Source organism: Mytilus californianus, unplaced genomic scaffold (assembly GCF_021869535.1).
Source record: "Mytilus californianus isolate M0D057914Y unplaced genomic scaffold, xbMytCali1.0.p SCAF_46, whole genome shotgun sequence".
Lineage (NCBI taxonomy): Eukaryota > Metazoa > Mollusca > Bivalvia > Mytilida > Mytilidae > Mytilus > Mytilus californianus.
In genome coordinates this window covers 1,343,976-1,360,467 of record NW_026262697.1, presented here as the reverse complement: position 1 = coordinate 1,360,467, position 16,492 = coordinate 1,343,976, and the positions used below count along the sequence as shown (strand labels likewise).

At 33.3% G+C, this 16,492-nt stretch overlaps 1 protein-coding gene across 5 annotated transcripts in view; it reads right to left on the bottom strand.

Moving 5' to 3' along the window:
- The window catches only part of LOC127700014 (trans-Golgi network integral membrane protein 2-like), a 63,587-nt gene that overhangs the window by 27,620 nt on the left and 19,475 nt on the right, over positions 1-16,492 (bottom strand). For 3 of the 5 annotated variants that reach the window (XR_007981399.1, XR_007981398.1, XM_052203450.1), the window contains exon 3: positions 6,229-6,338. Coding sequence is in view for 3 of the 5 variants with exons in the window: in XM_052203450.1 (XP_052059410.1) it covers positions 6,229-6,338 (110 nt within the window). In the remaining 2 variants the exon portion in view is untranslated. The other 2 variants (XM_052203451.1, XM_052203452.1) reach the window with 2 other exon arrangements.

The window sequence follows — 16,492 nt, the reverse complement described above, 5'->3', positions numbered from 1 at the left end:
TCGTAAAAGGTTATTTCGAACAATTTTTCATTCCGACGGATGATTTGTCTGAAGGTTAATTTTGTGCGGCAACAACATCATGAGATCTGATACTGATACATACATATGATCTCTTGTATTACTAGATAATAAAGTAGGTGAATATAGTTGTTATTCTTGATTCTTGAAAATTTAAATGTGGGTTTCAAACGTCCAATTTGCAATTTTTTTCAAACAGTACGCCAGCAATGAAAACTTGTACTATGACGTCAGATTCAATGTTCTGAAGAAAGACAACTCTTTTCTTCAAAACGAACGAGAAAAAAACATGAAAATTCATCATAACTTTTCTGAAAGGTCGGTGACATATACATTTTTTTGCTTTATTTTGAAGAGTACACATGGCACTTTCCTTCTTGAAATTTTTATGAAAAAATCACTGGTAGATATTTTTTAATACTTGAAACGTTTTTCATTCTTGCGTTTTATTTTTGGCGGGAATGAAATAAATCATATTTTTTAAGATCAAAACAATAAGAGTCTTAAACTCTTGAACTTGTATTTGATAGACACAAATCTACTGTTTAACGTGAAACAAGCATTATGCTTGTAGGTTTGATATAATGGGATTTTTTGAGAGTTTAAATAACAAGCAAATATCATGTTAATATTCGGGAAAACACGAAACTGAGGTTGCTATAGTGACAAAACTAAGTCGGTGACCCCCAATTTTTTTATCATATTTTGTTCCTCAAATCATGAAATACCTTCGCACAAAATTTTAAGGAAAAATCACTGGTAGAACTGAATAGGCTGTTTGGTCTTTAAGCTGCTATCAAGAGTTGTTTCAAACAATTATTTAAACTTGGCTAATGTTTGTACATCAAAGTTTTCTCCATTAGAGTTATATATAAAACAATCCTGTGTTAAGGGCTACCGGCAAATACTTTCTAAAAAGATATCTGAAGTTGTTGTAGGACAGTAATATTTGAGTTGACTAATAACATATTATAAGTGTGTCTTTTTAATTGTCAATAAAATGCTCCGCAGGGCGCAGCTTGATACGACCGCAGAGGTCGAACCCTGAACAGTTGGGGCAAGTATGGACACAACATTCAAGCTTGATACAGCTTTGCATTTGGATTGTGATTAAATATTTGACACAGCATAGGTTTCTGACACAGAATGAATGTGGTCTAAGAACTTAAAAATTTTAAATTGGACATTCACCTATTATGGTCCAATATCCAAAATCTAAATACATGGTTAGATTCAGCATATCAAAGAACCCCAAGAATTTAATTTTTGATGAAATCAAACAAAGTTTAATTTTGGACCCTTTTGACCTCAATGTGGACAAAGTTGAAAACGTGGCCCAAAAATCAAAAATCTAAATACATGGTTAGATTCAGCATATCAAAGAACCCCATATATTCAATTTTTGTTGAAATCAAACAAAGTTTAATTTTGGACCCCGATTTGGACCAACTTGAAAACTGGGCCCATAATCAAAAATCTAAATACATGTTTAGATTCAGCATATCAAAGAACCCTAAGAATTCAATTTTTGTTAAAATCAAACTAAGTTTAATTTTGGACCCTTTGGACCTTAATGTAGACCAATTTGAAAACGGAACCAAAAATTAAGAATCTAAATACATGGTTAGATTCGGCATATCAAAGAACCCCAATAATTCAATTTTTGATGAAATCAAACAAAGTTTAATTTTGGACCCTTTGGACCTCAATTTGGACCAATTAAAAAAACGGGGCCCAAAATCCAAAAACTAAATACATGGTTAGATTCAGCATATTAAAGAAACCCAAGAATTCAAGAATAAAACCCCATTGAAATTGGTCAAGAAATAAGCAATTTATACGAAGTATCTTCTTTTGCACAATACTGTGCAATTAAATATTTCTTGCTATTGCGCAATACTGTACAATTGACAATTTCTTGCTATTGCGCAATATTGTGCTATTGGATATTTCTTGCTATTGCTCAATACTGTGCAATTGAAGATTTCTTGCTATTGCGCAATACTGTGCAATTGAAGATTTCTTGCTATTGTGCAATACTGCGCAATTGAAAATTTCTTGCTATTGCACAATACTTATTATATAATAATTTACACATCCTGTTTGGTGTGTATCTCCTACAATATCATTATTATTTGCTTTTAAATATAAATCAGAAATAACCAACTTAAAATGGAAAATTTTAAAAGAAAAAAAAAATGAAAAAAAAAAAATCCCCCCCCCACAAATATTTTGAACCCCCTTATGATTCATCACCCCCAAACTCAATCCCAGCCTTCCCTTTGTGGAATGGTACCTTGCAGTACAATTTCAGAGAGATCCATACACTTGAACACAAGTTATTGTCTGGAAACTAGAAAAATGTGTTTTTTGGCCCCTTTTTGGTCCCAAATTCCTAAACGTTTAGGGCAATTACCCCCAAACTCAAACCCAGCTTTCCCTTTGTGATATGGAACCTTGTAGTACAATTTCAGAAAGATCCATACACTTACACACAAGTTATTGTCCTGAAACTAGAAAAATGCTTGTTTTTTGCCCCTTTTTGGCCCCTAATTCCTAAAATATTGAGGCAATTACCCCCATCATCAATCCCAGCCTTCCCTTTGTGGTATGGTACCTCTCAGTACAATTTCAGAGAGATCCATACACTTGAACACAAGTAATTGTCTGGAAACTAGAAAAATGCTTATTTTTGGCCCCTTTTTGGCCCCCAATTCCTAAATGTTTCGGCAATTACCCCCAAACTCAATTCCAGCTTTCCCTTTGTGATATGGAACCTTGTAGTACAATTTCAGAAAGATCCATACACTTAAACACAAGTTATTGTTATGAAACTAGAAAAATGCTTGTTTTTTGCCCCTTTTTTGGCCCCTAATTCCTAAAATTTTGAGGCAATTACCCCCAAAATCAATCCCAGCATTCCTTTTGTGATATGGAACCTTGTGGTACAATGTCAGAGAGATCCATACACTAACACACAAGTTATGTCTGGAAGTTACAAAAATGCTTATTTTTGGCCCCTTTTTGGCCCCTAATTCCTTTACTGTTGGTACCATAACCCCCAAAAACAATCCCAACCTTCCTTTTGTGGTATTGAACCTTGTGGTAAAATTTCATAGAGATCCATTCACTTAAACTAAAGTTAGAGTGCGAAAACCAATGTGTCTTCGGACGACGCCGGACGACGCCAGACGACGACGACGACGACGACGCCAACGTCATACCAATATACGACCACAAAAATTTTTTTGCGGTCGTATAAAAACTAAGTCCATTTATAAGTAAAATACAGAAAAAATGGAATTTTATTTTTCCAAATTTACTTCTGGATATATTCTTATGATCATGATGATCATAAACAAGCTTCTGTCCAATTTTGGTAGAAATCCAGGATAGTTAAAGAAAGTTATCAAAATTTCAAAAACTTTAACCACAGAGTGAATATTTGTGGCCGCAGCCGACGATGACGCCACCGACGGAATGTAGGATCGCTATGTCTCGCTTTTTCGACTAAAGTCGAAGGCTCGACAAAAAGTAATTGATCAAAGAAAATGAGGTCAAGGACAATAGACATATGATAAATGTATGACAAGGTATAAAGCATCCAGGTCATCTAAAATACTAAGCTTTAAATAAATAGTTAACAATGGCACCTGGCCCCAGGATAAGTATCCCGTTGTTTTGTCTCTCATTCTGCAATTTCAACACATGCAAGACATAAAACTTACAAATGTGAGTCTTAAATTTGTGTTTTTTTTACAAGAAAAGTATTTGTGTTTTGTACTTTTAATCTTTCAAGTATATTTTGCAGTTACAATATGATTTTGTTAGAAGGAAATATAACTTGTCTGTAGGTGTTTATATATGTCACAATATGATTTTGTTAGGAGGAAATATGTCTTGTCTGTAGGTGTGTGTATATGTCACAATATGATTTTGTTAGAAGGAAATATAACTTGTCTGTAAGTGTGTGAGATGTCACAATATGATTTTGTTAGGAGGAAATATAACTTGCCTGTATGTGTGTGTATATGTCACAATATGATTTTGTTAGGAGGAAATATAACTTGTCTGTATGTGTGTGTATATGTCACAATATGATTTTGTTAGGAGGAAATATAACTTGTCTGTATATGTGTGTATATGTCACAATATGATTTTGTTAGGAGGAAATATAACTTGCCTGTATGTGTGTGTATATGTCACAATATGATTTTGTTAGGAGGAAATATAACTTGTCTGTATGTGTGTGTATATGTCACAATATGATTTTGTTAGGAAATATAACTTGTCTGTATGTGTGTGTATATGTCACAATATGATTTTGTTAGGAGGAAATATAACTTGTCTGTATGTGTGTGTATATGTCACAATATGATTTTGTAAAAAGGAAATGTAACTTGTCTGTATGTGTGTGTATATGTCACAATATGATTTTGTTAGGAGGAAATATAACTTGTCTGTATGTGTGTGTATATGTCACAATATGATTTTGTTAGGAAATATAACTTGTCTGTATGTGTGTGTATATGTCACAATATGATTTTGTTAGGAGGAAATATAACTTGTCTGTATGTGTGTGTATATGTCACAATATGATTTTGTTAGGAAATATAACTTGTCTGTATGTGTGTGTATATGTCACAATATGATTTTGTTAGGAGGAAATATTACTTGCCAGTATGTGTGTGTATATGTCACAATATGATTTTGTTAGGAGGAAATATAACTTGTCTGTAGTTGTTTGTATATGTCACAATATGATTTTGTTAGGAGGAAATATAACTTGTCTGTATGTGTGTGTATATGTCACAATATGATTTTGTTAGAAGGAAATATAACTTGTCTGTAAGTGTGTGAGATGTCACAATATGATTTTGTTAGGAGGAAATATAACTTGCCTGTATGTGTGTGTATATGTCACAATATGATTTTGTTAGGAGGGAATATAACTTGTCTGTATGTGTGTGTATATGTCACAATATGATTTTGTTAGGAGGAAATATAACTTGTCTGTATGTGTGTGTATATGTCACAATATGATTTTGTTGGGAGGAAATATAACTTGTCTGTATGTGTGTGTATATGTCACAATATGATTTTGTTAGGAGGGAATATAACTTGTCTGTATGTGTGTGTATATGTCACAATATGATTTTGTTAGGAGGGAATATAACTTGTCTGTATGTGTGTGTGTATGTCACAATATGATTTTGTTAGGAGGAAATATAACTTGTCTGTATGTGTGAGTATATGTCACAATATGATTTTGTTAGGAGGGAATATAACTTGTCTGTATGTGTGTGTATATGTCACAATATGATTTTGTTAGGAGGGAATATAACTTGTCTGTATGTGTGTGTATATGTCACAATATGATTTTGTTAGGAGGGAATATAACTTGTCTGTATGTGTGTGTATATGTCACAATATGATTTTGTTAGGAGGGAATATAACTTGTCTGTATGTGTGTGTATATGTCACAATATGATTTTGTTAGGAGGAAATATATATTGTCTGTAGGTGTGTGTATATGTCACAATATGAATTTGTTAGGAGGAAATATAACTTGTCTGTATGTGTGTGTATATGTCACAATATGATTTTGTTAGGAGGAAATATAACTTGTCTGTATGTGTGTGTATATGTCACAATATGATTTTGTTAGGAGGAAATATAACTTGTCTGTATGTGTGTGTATATGTCACAATATGATTTTGTTAGGAGGAAATATAACTTGTCTGTATGTGTGTGTATATGTCACAATATGATTTTGTTAGGAGGAAATATAACTTGTCTGTATGTGTGTGTATATGTCACAATATGATTTTGTTAGGAGGAAATATAACTTGTCTGTATGTGTGTGTATATGAAAAACACATGGCCATTCACTGGTGATGTGTATTATAAAAAAATAAATCTTAATATTTTTTGGATATAAGGAGAGTAATTGGCGACGCACTTTTGAAATATAGATATATATATATGCTTATTAGAAATTTAATCAGAAATAAATGATTTCATTACATAAGTTGATAACTAAGTAACATTTCTTTAATCATCCAAGATGTAATATCTTTATTAATACCTCCACAATAAATGATATTCATATAAAGATATAATAGGGCACATAATTGTTAAAATATCTCTCTCATCATCGAAATATATTCTTTATTGTTTGTGTATTTCATAATTAATTATAGATCTAACCTTTTGTTTGTTATGATATATTATATATCCTGCTATACAAATCACAACAAATGTTATAAAGTAGGCCATGAAATGTCCGCCTGAGTCTTCATCATCTCCATAGAGAGTACCTGTTAATAATCAAATCACAACAAATGTTATAAAGTAGGCCATGAAATGTCCTCCTGAGTCATCATCATCTCCATAGAGAGTACCTGTTAATAAACAAATCACAACAAATGTTATAAAGTAGGCCATGAAATGTGCGCCTGAGTCTTCATCATCTCCATAGAGGGTACCTGATAATAAACAAATCACAACAAATGTTATAAAGTAGGCCATGAAATGTCCGCCTGAGTCTTCATCATCTCCATAGAGAGTACCTGATAATAAACAAATCACAACAAATGTTATAAAATAGGCCATGAAATGTCCTCTTGAGTCTTCATTATCATCATAGTGTACCTGTTAATAATCAAATCACAACAAATGTTCATCATAGAGGGTACCTGTTAAAAATCCCATCACAACAAATGTTATAAAACCTGTTAATAATCAAATCACAACAAATGTTATAAAATAGGCCATGAAATGTCCTCCTGAGTCTTAATCATCACCATAGAGAGTACCTGTTAATAATCAAATCACAACACATATTATGAAATAGGTCAAGAAATGCCCTCCCGAGTCTTAATCATCTTCATAGAGTGTACCTGATAATAAAAATTCGTAAGGGTTCTGCAGAAACGGGTGTCTCGCCTACTTTTGCTGTTAGTCGCAGGCTCAACAAAAATGGGGAAAAAATTATTAAAAATTTTCCTCTAGATACTATCTTTTGATTGTAAGAAGCTTCTATCCAAGTTTGGTAAAAATCCAAGATGGTTTATGAATCTAATAAATGTTTTAAAACTTTAACTGCAGACTGTATGTAATGTTAACTGGAAGAAAATTTAAGTCCATTTATAAGTAATATATGGAAAAACAGGAAATACATGTTTACAAAATTTCCTTCTAGATACTAGCTTTTGATCATAAACAAGCTTCTGTCATGTCTGTCCAAGTTTTGTACAAATCCAGGATAGTTTAAGAAAGTTATTAAAATTTAAAAAAACCACAGAGTGAATGTTATGTTAACTGGCAGAAAAACTAAGTCCATTTATAAGTAAAATTCGAATAAACGGGATTTTCTTTTTACAAAATTTACTTCTGGATACTATCTTATGATCACAAACAAGCTTCTGTCCAAGTTTGGTACAAATCCAGGATAGTTTAAGAAAGTTATTAAAATTTTAAAAACTTTAACCACAGAGTGAAGTAATGTTATTTGGCAGAAAAACTAAGTCCATTTATAAGTAAAATACAGATAAACAGGATTTATTTTTTACAAAATATACTTCTGGATACTATCTTATGATCATAAACAAGCTTCTGTCCAAGTTTGGTAGAAATGGTTAAGAAAGTTATTAAAATTTCAAAAACTTTAACCACAGAGTGAATATTTGTGGACGCTATGTCTCGCTTTTGCGACAAAAGTCGCAGGCTCGACAAAAATCATACGTTACAATTCTAACCTATGTGATAAACACATCACATGTCATGTATCTAGTGTGATAAACAGGCCATCAAACATCTTCCTTATCCATTAGAAACTATGTCTGTCAATAGAAAACCACGTCATAGTTTCTTTTGTAACCTATGTGATAAATACATCACGTCCTATATCTAATGTGATAAACAGGCCATCAGAAATCTTCCTTATCCATAAACTGTGCCTGTCATAAGAAAACCACATGTCTTAGTATCTTATGTAACCTATGTGATAAATACATCAATTCCTATATCTAATTTGATAAACAGGCCATCAGAAATCTTCCTTATCCATTTATAAACATTGCCTGTCATTAGAAAACCACAATGTCATAGTTTCTTATGTAACCTATGTGATAAATACATCACATCCTATATCTAAACTGATAAATAGGCCATCAAACATCTTCCTTATCCATTATAAACTGTGTCTGTCAATCATGTTGTCAATAGAAAACCACGTCATAGTTTCTTTTGTATCCTATGTGATAAATACATCACGTCCTATATCTAATGTGATAAACAGGGCATCAGAAATCTTCCTTTTCCATTAACTGTTCCTGTCATAAGAAAACCACATGTCTTGTAACCTATGTGATAAACACATCATATGTCATAAAATCATGCACTGAACCAGGTCTTTAGGCATGCCAAACCACTGATATGTTTCACCTTTGATCAAAATCATGGACTGAACCAGGTCTTTAGGCATGCCTTACCTCTGATGTGTTTCACATTAGATCAAAATCATGGACTGATCCAGGTCTTTAGACATGCCTTACCTCTGATGTCCTTCACATTAGATCAAAATCATGGACTGAACCAGGTCTTTAGGCATGCCTTACCACTGATGTGTTTCACATTAGATCAAAATCATGGACTGATCCAGGTCTTTAGGCATGCCTTACCTCTGATGTGTTTCACATTAAATCAAAATCATGGACTGAACCAGGTCTTTAGGCATGCCTTACCACTGATGTGTTTCACATTAGATCAAAATCATGGACTGAACCTGGTCTTTAGGCATAACTTACCTCTGATGTCCTTCACATTAGATCAAAATCATGGACTGAACCTGGTCTTTAGGCATGCCAAACCACTGATATGTTTCACATTAGATCAAAATCATGGACTGAACCAGGTCTTTAGGCATGCCTTACCACTGATGTGTTTCACATTAAATCAATATCATGGACTGAACCAGGTCTTTAGGCATGCCTTACCTCCGATGTGTTTCACATTGATTCAAAATCTTAGGCTGAACCAGGTCTTTAGGCATGCCTTACCTCTGATGTGTTTCACATTAAATCAAAATCATGGACTGACCTAGGTCTTTAGACATGCCTTACCTCTGATTTGTTTCACATTAGATCAAAATCATGGACTGACCTAGGTCTTTAGACATGCCTTACCTCCAATGTATTTCACATTAAATCAACATCTTATGCTGAACCTGGTCTTTAGGCATGCCAAACCACTGATGTGTTTCACATTAGATCAAAATCATGGACTGAACCAGGTCTTTAGGCATGCCTTACCTCTGATGTGTTTCACATTAGATCAAAATCATGGACTGAACCAGGTCTTTAGGCATGCCTTACCACTGATGTGTTTCACATTAGATCAAAATCATGGACTGATCCAGGTCTTTAGGTATGCCTTACCTCTGATGTGTTTCACATTAAATCCAAATCATGGACTGAACCAGGTCTTTAGGCATGCCTTACCTCTGATGTGTTTCACATTAGATCAAAATCATGGACTGATCCAGGTCTTTAGACATGCCTTACCTCTGATGTCCTTCACATTAGATCAAAATCATGGACTGAACCAGGTCTTTAGGCATGCCTTACCACTGATGTGTTTCACATTAGATCAAAATCATGGACTGATCCAGGTCTTTAGGCATGCCTTACCTCTGATGTGTTTCACATTAAATCAAAATCATGGACTGAACCAGGTCTTTAGGCATGCATTACCACTGATGTGTTTCACATTAGATCAAAATCATGGACTGAACCAGGTCTTTAGGCATGCCTTACCTCTGATGTTTTTCACATTAGATCAAAATCATGGACTGACCTAGGTCTTTAGACATGCCTTACCTCCGATGTGTTTCACATTAAATCAAAATCTTAGGCTGAACCTGGTCTAAAGGCATGTTAAACCACTGATGTGTTTCTCAGTTGATCAAAATCATGGACTGAACCAGGTCTTTAGGCATGCCTTACCACTGATGTGTTTCACATTAAATCAAAATCATGGACTGAACCAGGTCTTTAGGCATGCCTTACCTCTGATGTGTTCCACATTAGATCAAAATCATGGACTGAACTATGTATAAAGGCATACTAAACCACTGATGTGTTTCTCAGTTGATCAAAATCATGGACTGAACCAGGCGTAAAGCATGTTAAACCTCTGGTTTGTTTGACAATGACTCAAAAAGATTGGCTGAAACCACTGATGTGTTTCACATTTGATCAAAATCTTGGACAGAACATGGTATAAAGGCATGCTAAACCACTGATGTATTTCACAGTTGATCAAAATCATGGACTGAACCAGGTCTAAAGGCATGCTAAACCACTGATGTGTTTTACAGTTTATTAAAATCTTGGGCTGAACCTGGTCTAAAGGCATGCTAAACCACTGATGTGTTTTACAGTTGATCAAAATCATAGGCTGAACCAGGTCTAAAGGCATGCTAATACACTGATATGTTTCACAGTTGATCAAAATCATGGGCTGAACCTGGTCTAATGCATGCCAAAACACTGATGGGTTTTACAGTTGATCAAAATCATGGGCTGAACTAGGTCTTAAGGCGTGCAAAACTACTGATGTGTTTCACAGTTGATCAAGTCATGGGCTGAACAAGTTCTAAATGCATGCCAAACCTCTTGCTTGTTTGACAATGGATTAAAGTCATGATGTGTTTTACAGTTGATCAATATCAAGGGCTGAACCAGGTCTAAAGGCATGCCAAACCTCTAAACCTTTCGCATGTTTGACAATGGATCAAAGTCATGGCCTGAACCAGGTCTTAGGTATGCCAAACCTCTCGCTTGTTTGACAGTCCAACAAAATCATTGGCTGAAACCACTGATGTGTTTGACAATCATTTAAAGTCTAAAGTTGAAAATTGTAAAAACCTTACATCCCCAGGTTCTTGAAATTTGATCTAAATTATATACATAATTCTGTAACACCATAGAGATATATTGAGAAAATCAAAATGTAATTTAGCCCTATAAATTGTTATTTAAGAGAGTTTTTAAATCAGTTGTATTGTCCAGACTTGTCCAATAATTATATTTATGACTTGTTGTACTGAACTTGGAACAGACATTTAACGTGAGTTTGCCATTTTTACATATCAATTCAGAAAAAATTGAAGTTTATATCCTGTTTTAAATTATTGCATCAAAGGACAAACTCAACAATTTGTATTTGTTAAATGTCATGAATTGACCACACATTTAATGACCCTTACAATGTCCCCTGTTAATATGTCATGAATTGACAACATTCATTATGACCCTTTCAATGTCCCCTGTTAATAGGTCATGAATTTAGCATATTTATAATGACCCTTACAATGTCCCCTGTTAATATGTCATGAATTGACAACATTTATAATAGCCCTTACATGTACATACATTTCCACTGTTAATATGTCATGAATTCACCATATTTATAATGACCCTTACAATTTCCACTGCTAAAAGTCATGAATTTACAACATTTATAATGACCCTTACCATGTCCACTGTTAATGTGTCATGAATTTACAACATTAATAATGACCCTTAAGATGTCCACTGTTAATATGTCATGAATTTACAACATTTATAATGACCCTTACAATGTCCCCTGTTAATTTGTCATGAATTGACCACATTTATAATGACCCTTACAATGTCCCCTGTTAATATGTCATGAATTGACCACATTTATAATGACCCTTACAATGTCCCCTGTTAATATGTCATGAATTGACCACATTTATAATGACCCTTACAATGTCCACTGTTAATAGGTCATGAATTGATCATATTTATAATGACCCTTACAATGTCCACTGTTTATAGGTCATGAATTGATCATATTTATAATGACCCTTGCAATGTCCCCTGTTAATATGTCATGAATTGACCATATTTATAATGACCCTTACAATGTCCACTGTTTATATGTCATGAATTGACCACATTTATAATGACCCTTACAATGTCCCCTGTTTATAGGTCATGAATTGATCATACTTATAATGACCCCTACAATGTCCCCTGTTTATATGTCATGAAATGACAATATTTATAATGACCCTTACAATGTTACCTGTTAATATGTTATGAATTGACCACATTTATAATGACCCTTACAATGTCCCCTGTTAACATGTCATGAATTGACCACATTTATAATGACCCTTACAATGTCCACTGTTAATATGTCATGAATTGATCATATTTATAATGACCCTTACAATGTCCCCTGTTTATAAATCATGAATTGATCATATTTATAATGACCCTTACAATGTCCACTGTTTATATGTCATGAATTGACCACATTTATAATGACCCTTACAATGTCCCCTGTTAATATGTCATGAATTGACCACATTTATAATGACCCTTACAATGTCCCATATTAATATGTCATGAATTGACCACATTTATAATGACCCTTACAATGTCCCCTGTTAATATGTCATGAACTGATCACATTTACCTCAAATATAGAATATCTCTTGATTAAGTTTGTCTGTCCAACATAAATGCTTTATGTCCTATGTTTGTCTGACATATTTTATGTCCAACTGTTTGTCCAACATACTTTTACCTTCAATTGCAAGCCTTTTTTGTAAATATATAATTCCTTGGGAGATTATCAAAGTTCAATGTCAAGCTTTTCAAATCTTTATAAGTCAGGGTTCTCAAAATCTTTTTTTTTCCTGGTGGTCCTTGAAGAAAATATGATGGTCCTCACTATCCTGTCTATTGAAAAATATTTAAATTGTGTACATGGTGTAGGTCCTTAGCAAAGTTTTGTTGACCTTCTGACCACCCTGTTTTAAAAAGTCCATAAAATTGTGCAGTGATCATGGTGATCTTTTATTCAATTTAGGAAAATACTTTTGAATATATGCCATGCACAGCACCAAAATTAATTAAAACTGCCACTTTTCAATGATCATGTTTGTCTGACACAGGGGAAACCACCACTGATATATTGAACTATTAGATCTTTTATTTCCATGGAAATAAGACAAATTTTCCAGTTTTAGGAATTGTGTGATGTGCATAAATAACTGATTTCATTACCTCTGAATCCAAAGAGAACTTTAAACAGATGGATACAAAATGTCTCATTTGTCAGACATGTTTTTATTTTTTCTTCATTACTGTTTTTTTAAGCTTTTGAAATCCAATACTGAGTTTTCAAAAAATAAAATCCAGAGTTGAAATTGATAAATCCATATCAAACTAAGAAGATGAGGTATGATTACCAATGAGACAACTCATCACAAGAGACCAAATGAAGTAGAAATTGTCAACTACAAACAAAGGTCACTACACCATTCAACAATTCAACAATGAGCTAAACTCATATCGTATAGCTACAAGGTGCTATAAAAGGCCCTGAAATAACAAATATAAAACAGTCAGCTCCAGAAGCAACGAAGCAGCGTATCCATTTTAAACGGGCAAATATCTACTTTTTGATATGGGAGGAGTTCTGACGTCTAACAGCCCCACTGGCCAGCTTGTCTGGCAAAACAATCGTTGGGCGTCAGAGTAATCTCGGACTATACTTCATCATGGAAGTTATGCATATAGTCAAAGTCAATAAACCATGACTGAACCTACAGGGTTAAACGATCTGCCAATGTGCCAATGCTAATACAACTGAATAACAAATATCATTGACTAGTCATAAGTTGTTTTGTTTAAACAAACCTAAATACAAACATTAATAAATAACTTGAAACTTTTACAAGTCAATGGAAATGAAACTTGCAAATGCCAATACATTTGCATACCAAATATCATTGACTTAATATAAGTGGTTTATCTTAAACTGATATAATCACAAACTAATACATATAAACTAAGCAAAAGTTTCAAAATCAATAGACCATGAGTGAGGGGTAATTACCACATATTCTCCATGGAAATGAGATGTGCTAATGCTTAAACAACTGCATACCAATATCATTGACCTACCACTAGTGGTTCCCCATAAACTGACCTATAAATCACAAACTAATACATATAAACTAAGCAAAAGTTTCATAGTCAATAGAACATGACTGAGGGGGCAGAACCAAATAATCTACATGGAAATAAAATATATCAATGCTTGATATACAACTCCATTTTAAATATCATTGACCTACCACTAGTGGTTCCCCATAAATTGAGCTATTTACAAACTAATACATGTAAACTAACCAAAAGTTTCAAAGTCAATAGACAATGACTGAGGGGGCTGGACCAAATTATTTCCATGACATGAGATGTGCCAATGTTAACACAACTGCATACCAAACATCATTGACCTACCATTAGTCGTTCACGATAAACAAGGCCTAATCACAAACTAATATAGTTGATGTCACTGCTATAAACAACAGTAAACATCAATCACTGAAGTACAGGCTCCTGACATGTGACAGGTGAATATGTAAAGCAAAATTCTATCCGGATAAAATATCATCTGTTTGAAAAAATGTTACAGAAGTTCTTGTTATTTTTTTATTCGGTGGAAAATATTTCACTGTGATATATTATCCGTTGCTTTGAAATTCTATCTGGGAAGTTAAAATATTGAATAGTTAATAAAAAAAAACTTAATCTTTGCAAATACTATGTACTTGTACTAATAACAGTGTATTTGAATATAAGCTAAATTAGTAAATAAAAAACCAAATAAATGTATTATAATGGGAAATAATTTCACAGATTATAATTGAAAATAATATCCTGAAATATTAAGGTAAATATCATTCTTTTAAAAGACAAATATCATGAAACATATGAAACAAAACCAGAAGTAATTTCACAGATCTTAATTGTGAAATAATATCATGATCAATTTAATATATAAAATAAGGTAGTGAAATACAGGTAAAAGTGAGTTGTTTTCAGATCTCAGTACAAATAAAAAAGTAAGTAGAAATATAGTTTTTTTAAATCATGTTTTAAGTCATCTTTTTATATTATTTAATATAAAAAATTAAGAATAAAGGAAAAATTTCACTATGAAATAGATTCTGGTCTCTGGTATATAATATCTGTAAAATATAAATGGCTCATAATTACCTCCCTTTGATTGATAAATTATGCAAATATGTTTTACCTTGGTGAAACATTTATAATTATGGTCAGGTATATATTGATTGCGAGTACCTTACATAGTAGACAGTGGGACTCTATTTCACAAGGTTCTGTGAAATATGGAACGGAAAATATATACTGGTAAATACTATCCGCACAAGACAGATAGAATTTCACTCCTCTGGATAAAATCTACCTGTGAAATACCATGTCTGGAAAAAAATTTCTGTGACAAATTATCCCCAGGATAAAATATCACAGAGGAAGAAATAAACCGTTACAAATACAGAAAGTGGCTGGGTTAAAAAAATTTGCTGGTGTGCAACCCTCCCCTTTACTTAGGACAGTGGTGTATCAGCACAACACTAGAACATATAATAACAAGACCAATACAGGGTCTAGACATGTGTCGCTGTATGCATTTGATTGAGGTAACATGTATACCACAGCATATCTGATCATTCCAAAACCAAATGCTATAATTTTTCACTTCAAAAGGAGCCAAGAGAAGTTTGACTAAATTCTCACTATACAATGGGTGTTGTTAATTTCAAAATATTGGCAAACAAGAAGTGGTTACACGGCAGATGTGAAAATTGCTTACTCCCTACAACTCAACACTAACAAGCTGTAGACCAAATATTAAATCATTTTCTTTCAAAGAAGCCAAGAAAACATTGACGACAATGTTTCCTTGTACAGTGAGTGTTGTAGACTATAGATATATAAACAGAAAGTAGCTACACAGCAGATGTAAACATTGCTTACTCACTACTACACAGCAGATGTAAACATTGCTTACTCACTACTACACAGCAGATGTAAACATTGCTTACTCACTACTACACAGCAGATGTAAACATTGCTTACTCACTACTACACAGCAGATGTAAACATTGCTTACTCACTACAACTCAACCTCATAAAGCATACAGTATTAAATCGTTCCCTTTCATAGAAGCCAAGGAAACTTTGACAAAAACAAATAAAATGCTTCGCTGAGCGTAGCCAGATACGACCTCAGAGGTCTAACCCTGAACAGTTGGGGCAAGTTTGGACACAATATTCAAGCTTGATACTGCCTGAATTTGGATTGTGATCAAATTTTTGACATAATATAGGTTTCTGACACAAAATAAATGTGGTCAAAGATCTTAAAAATTTGAAATGGGACATTTAATTTACCTAGATTGGTCTGATATCCAAAATCTAACAACATGGTTAGATTCAGCATATAAAAAAAACACCAAAACTTTAATTTTAGTTGAAATCAAACAAAGTTTAATTTTAGACCCTTCAAACCTTAATATGGACTAATTTAAAAACAGGGCCCAAAATAAAAAATCTAA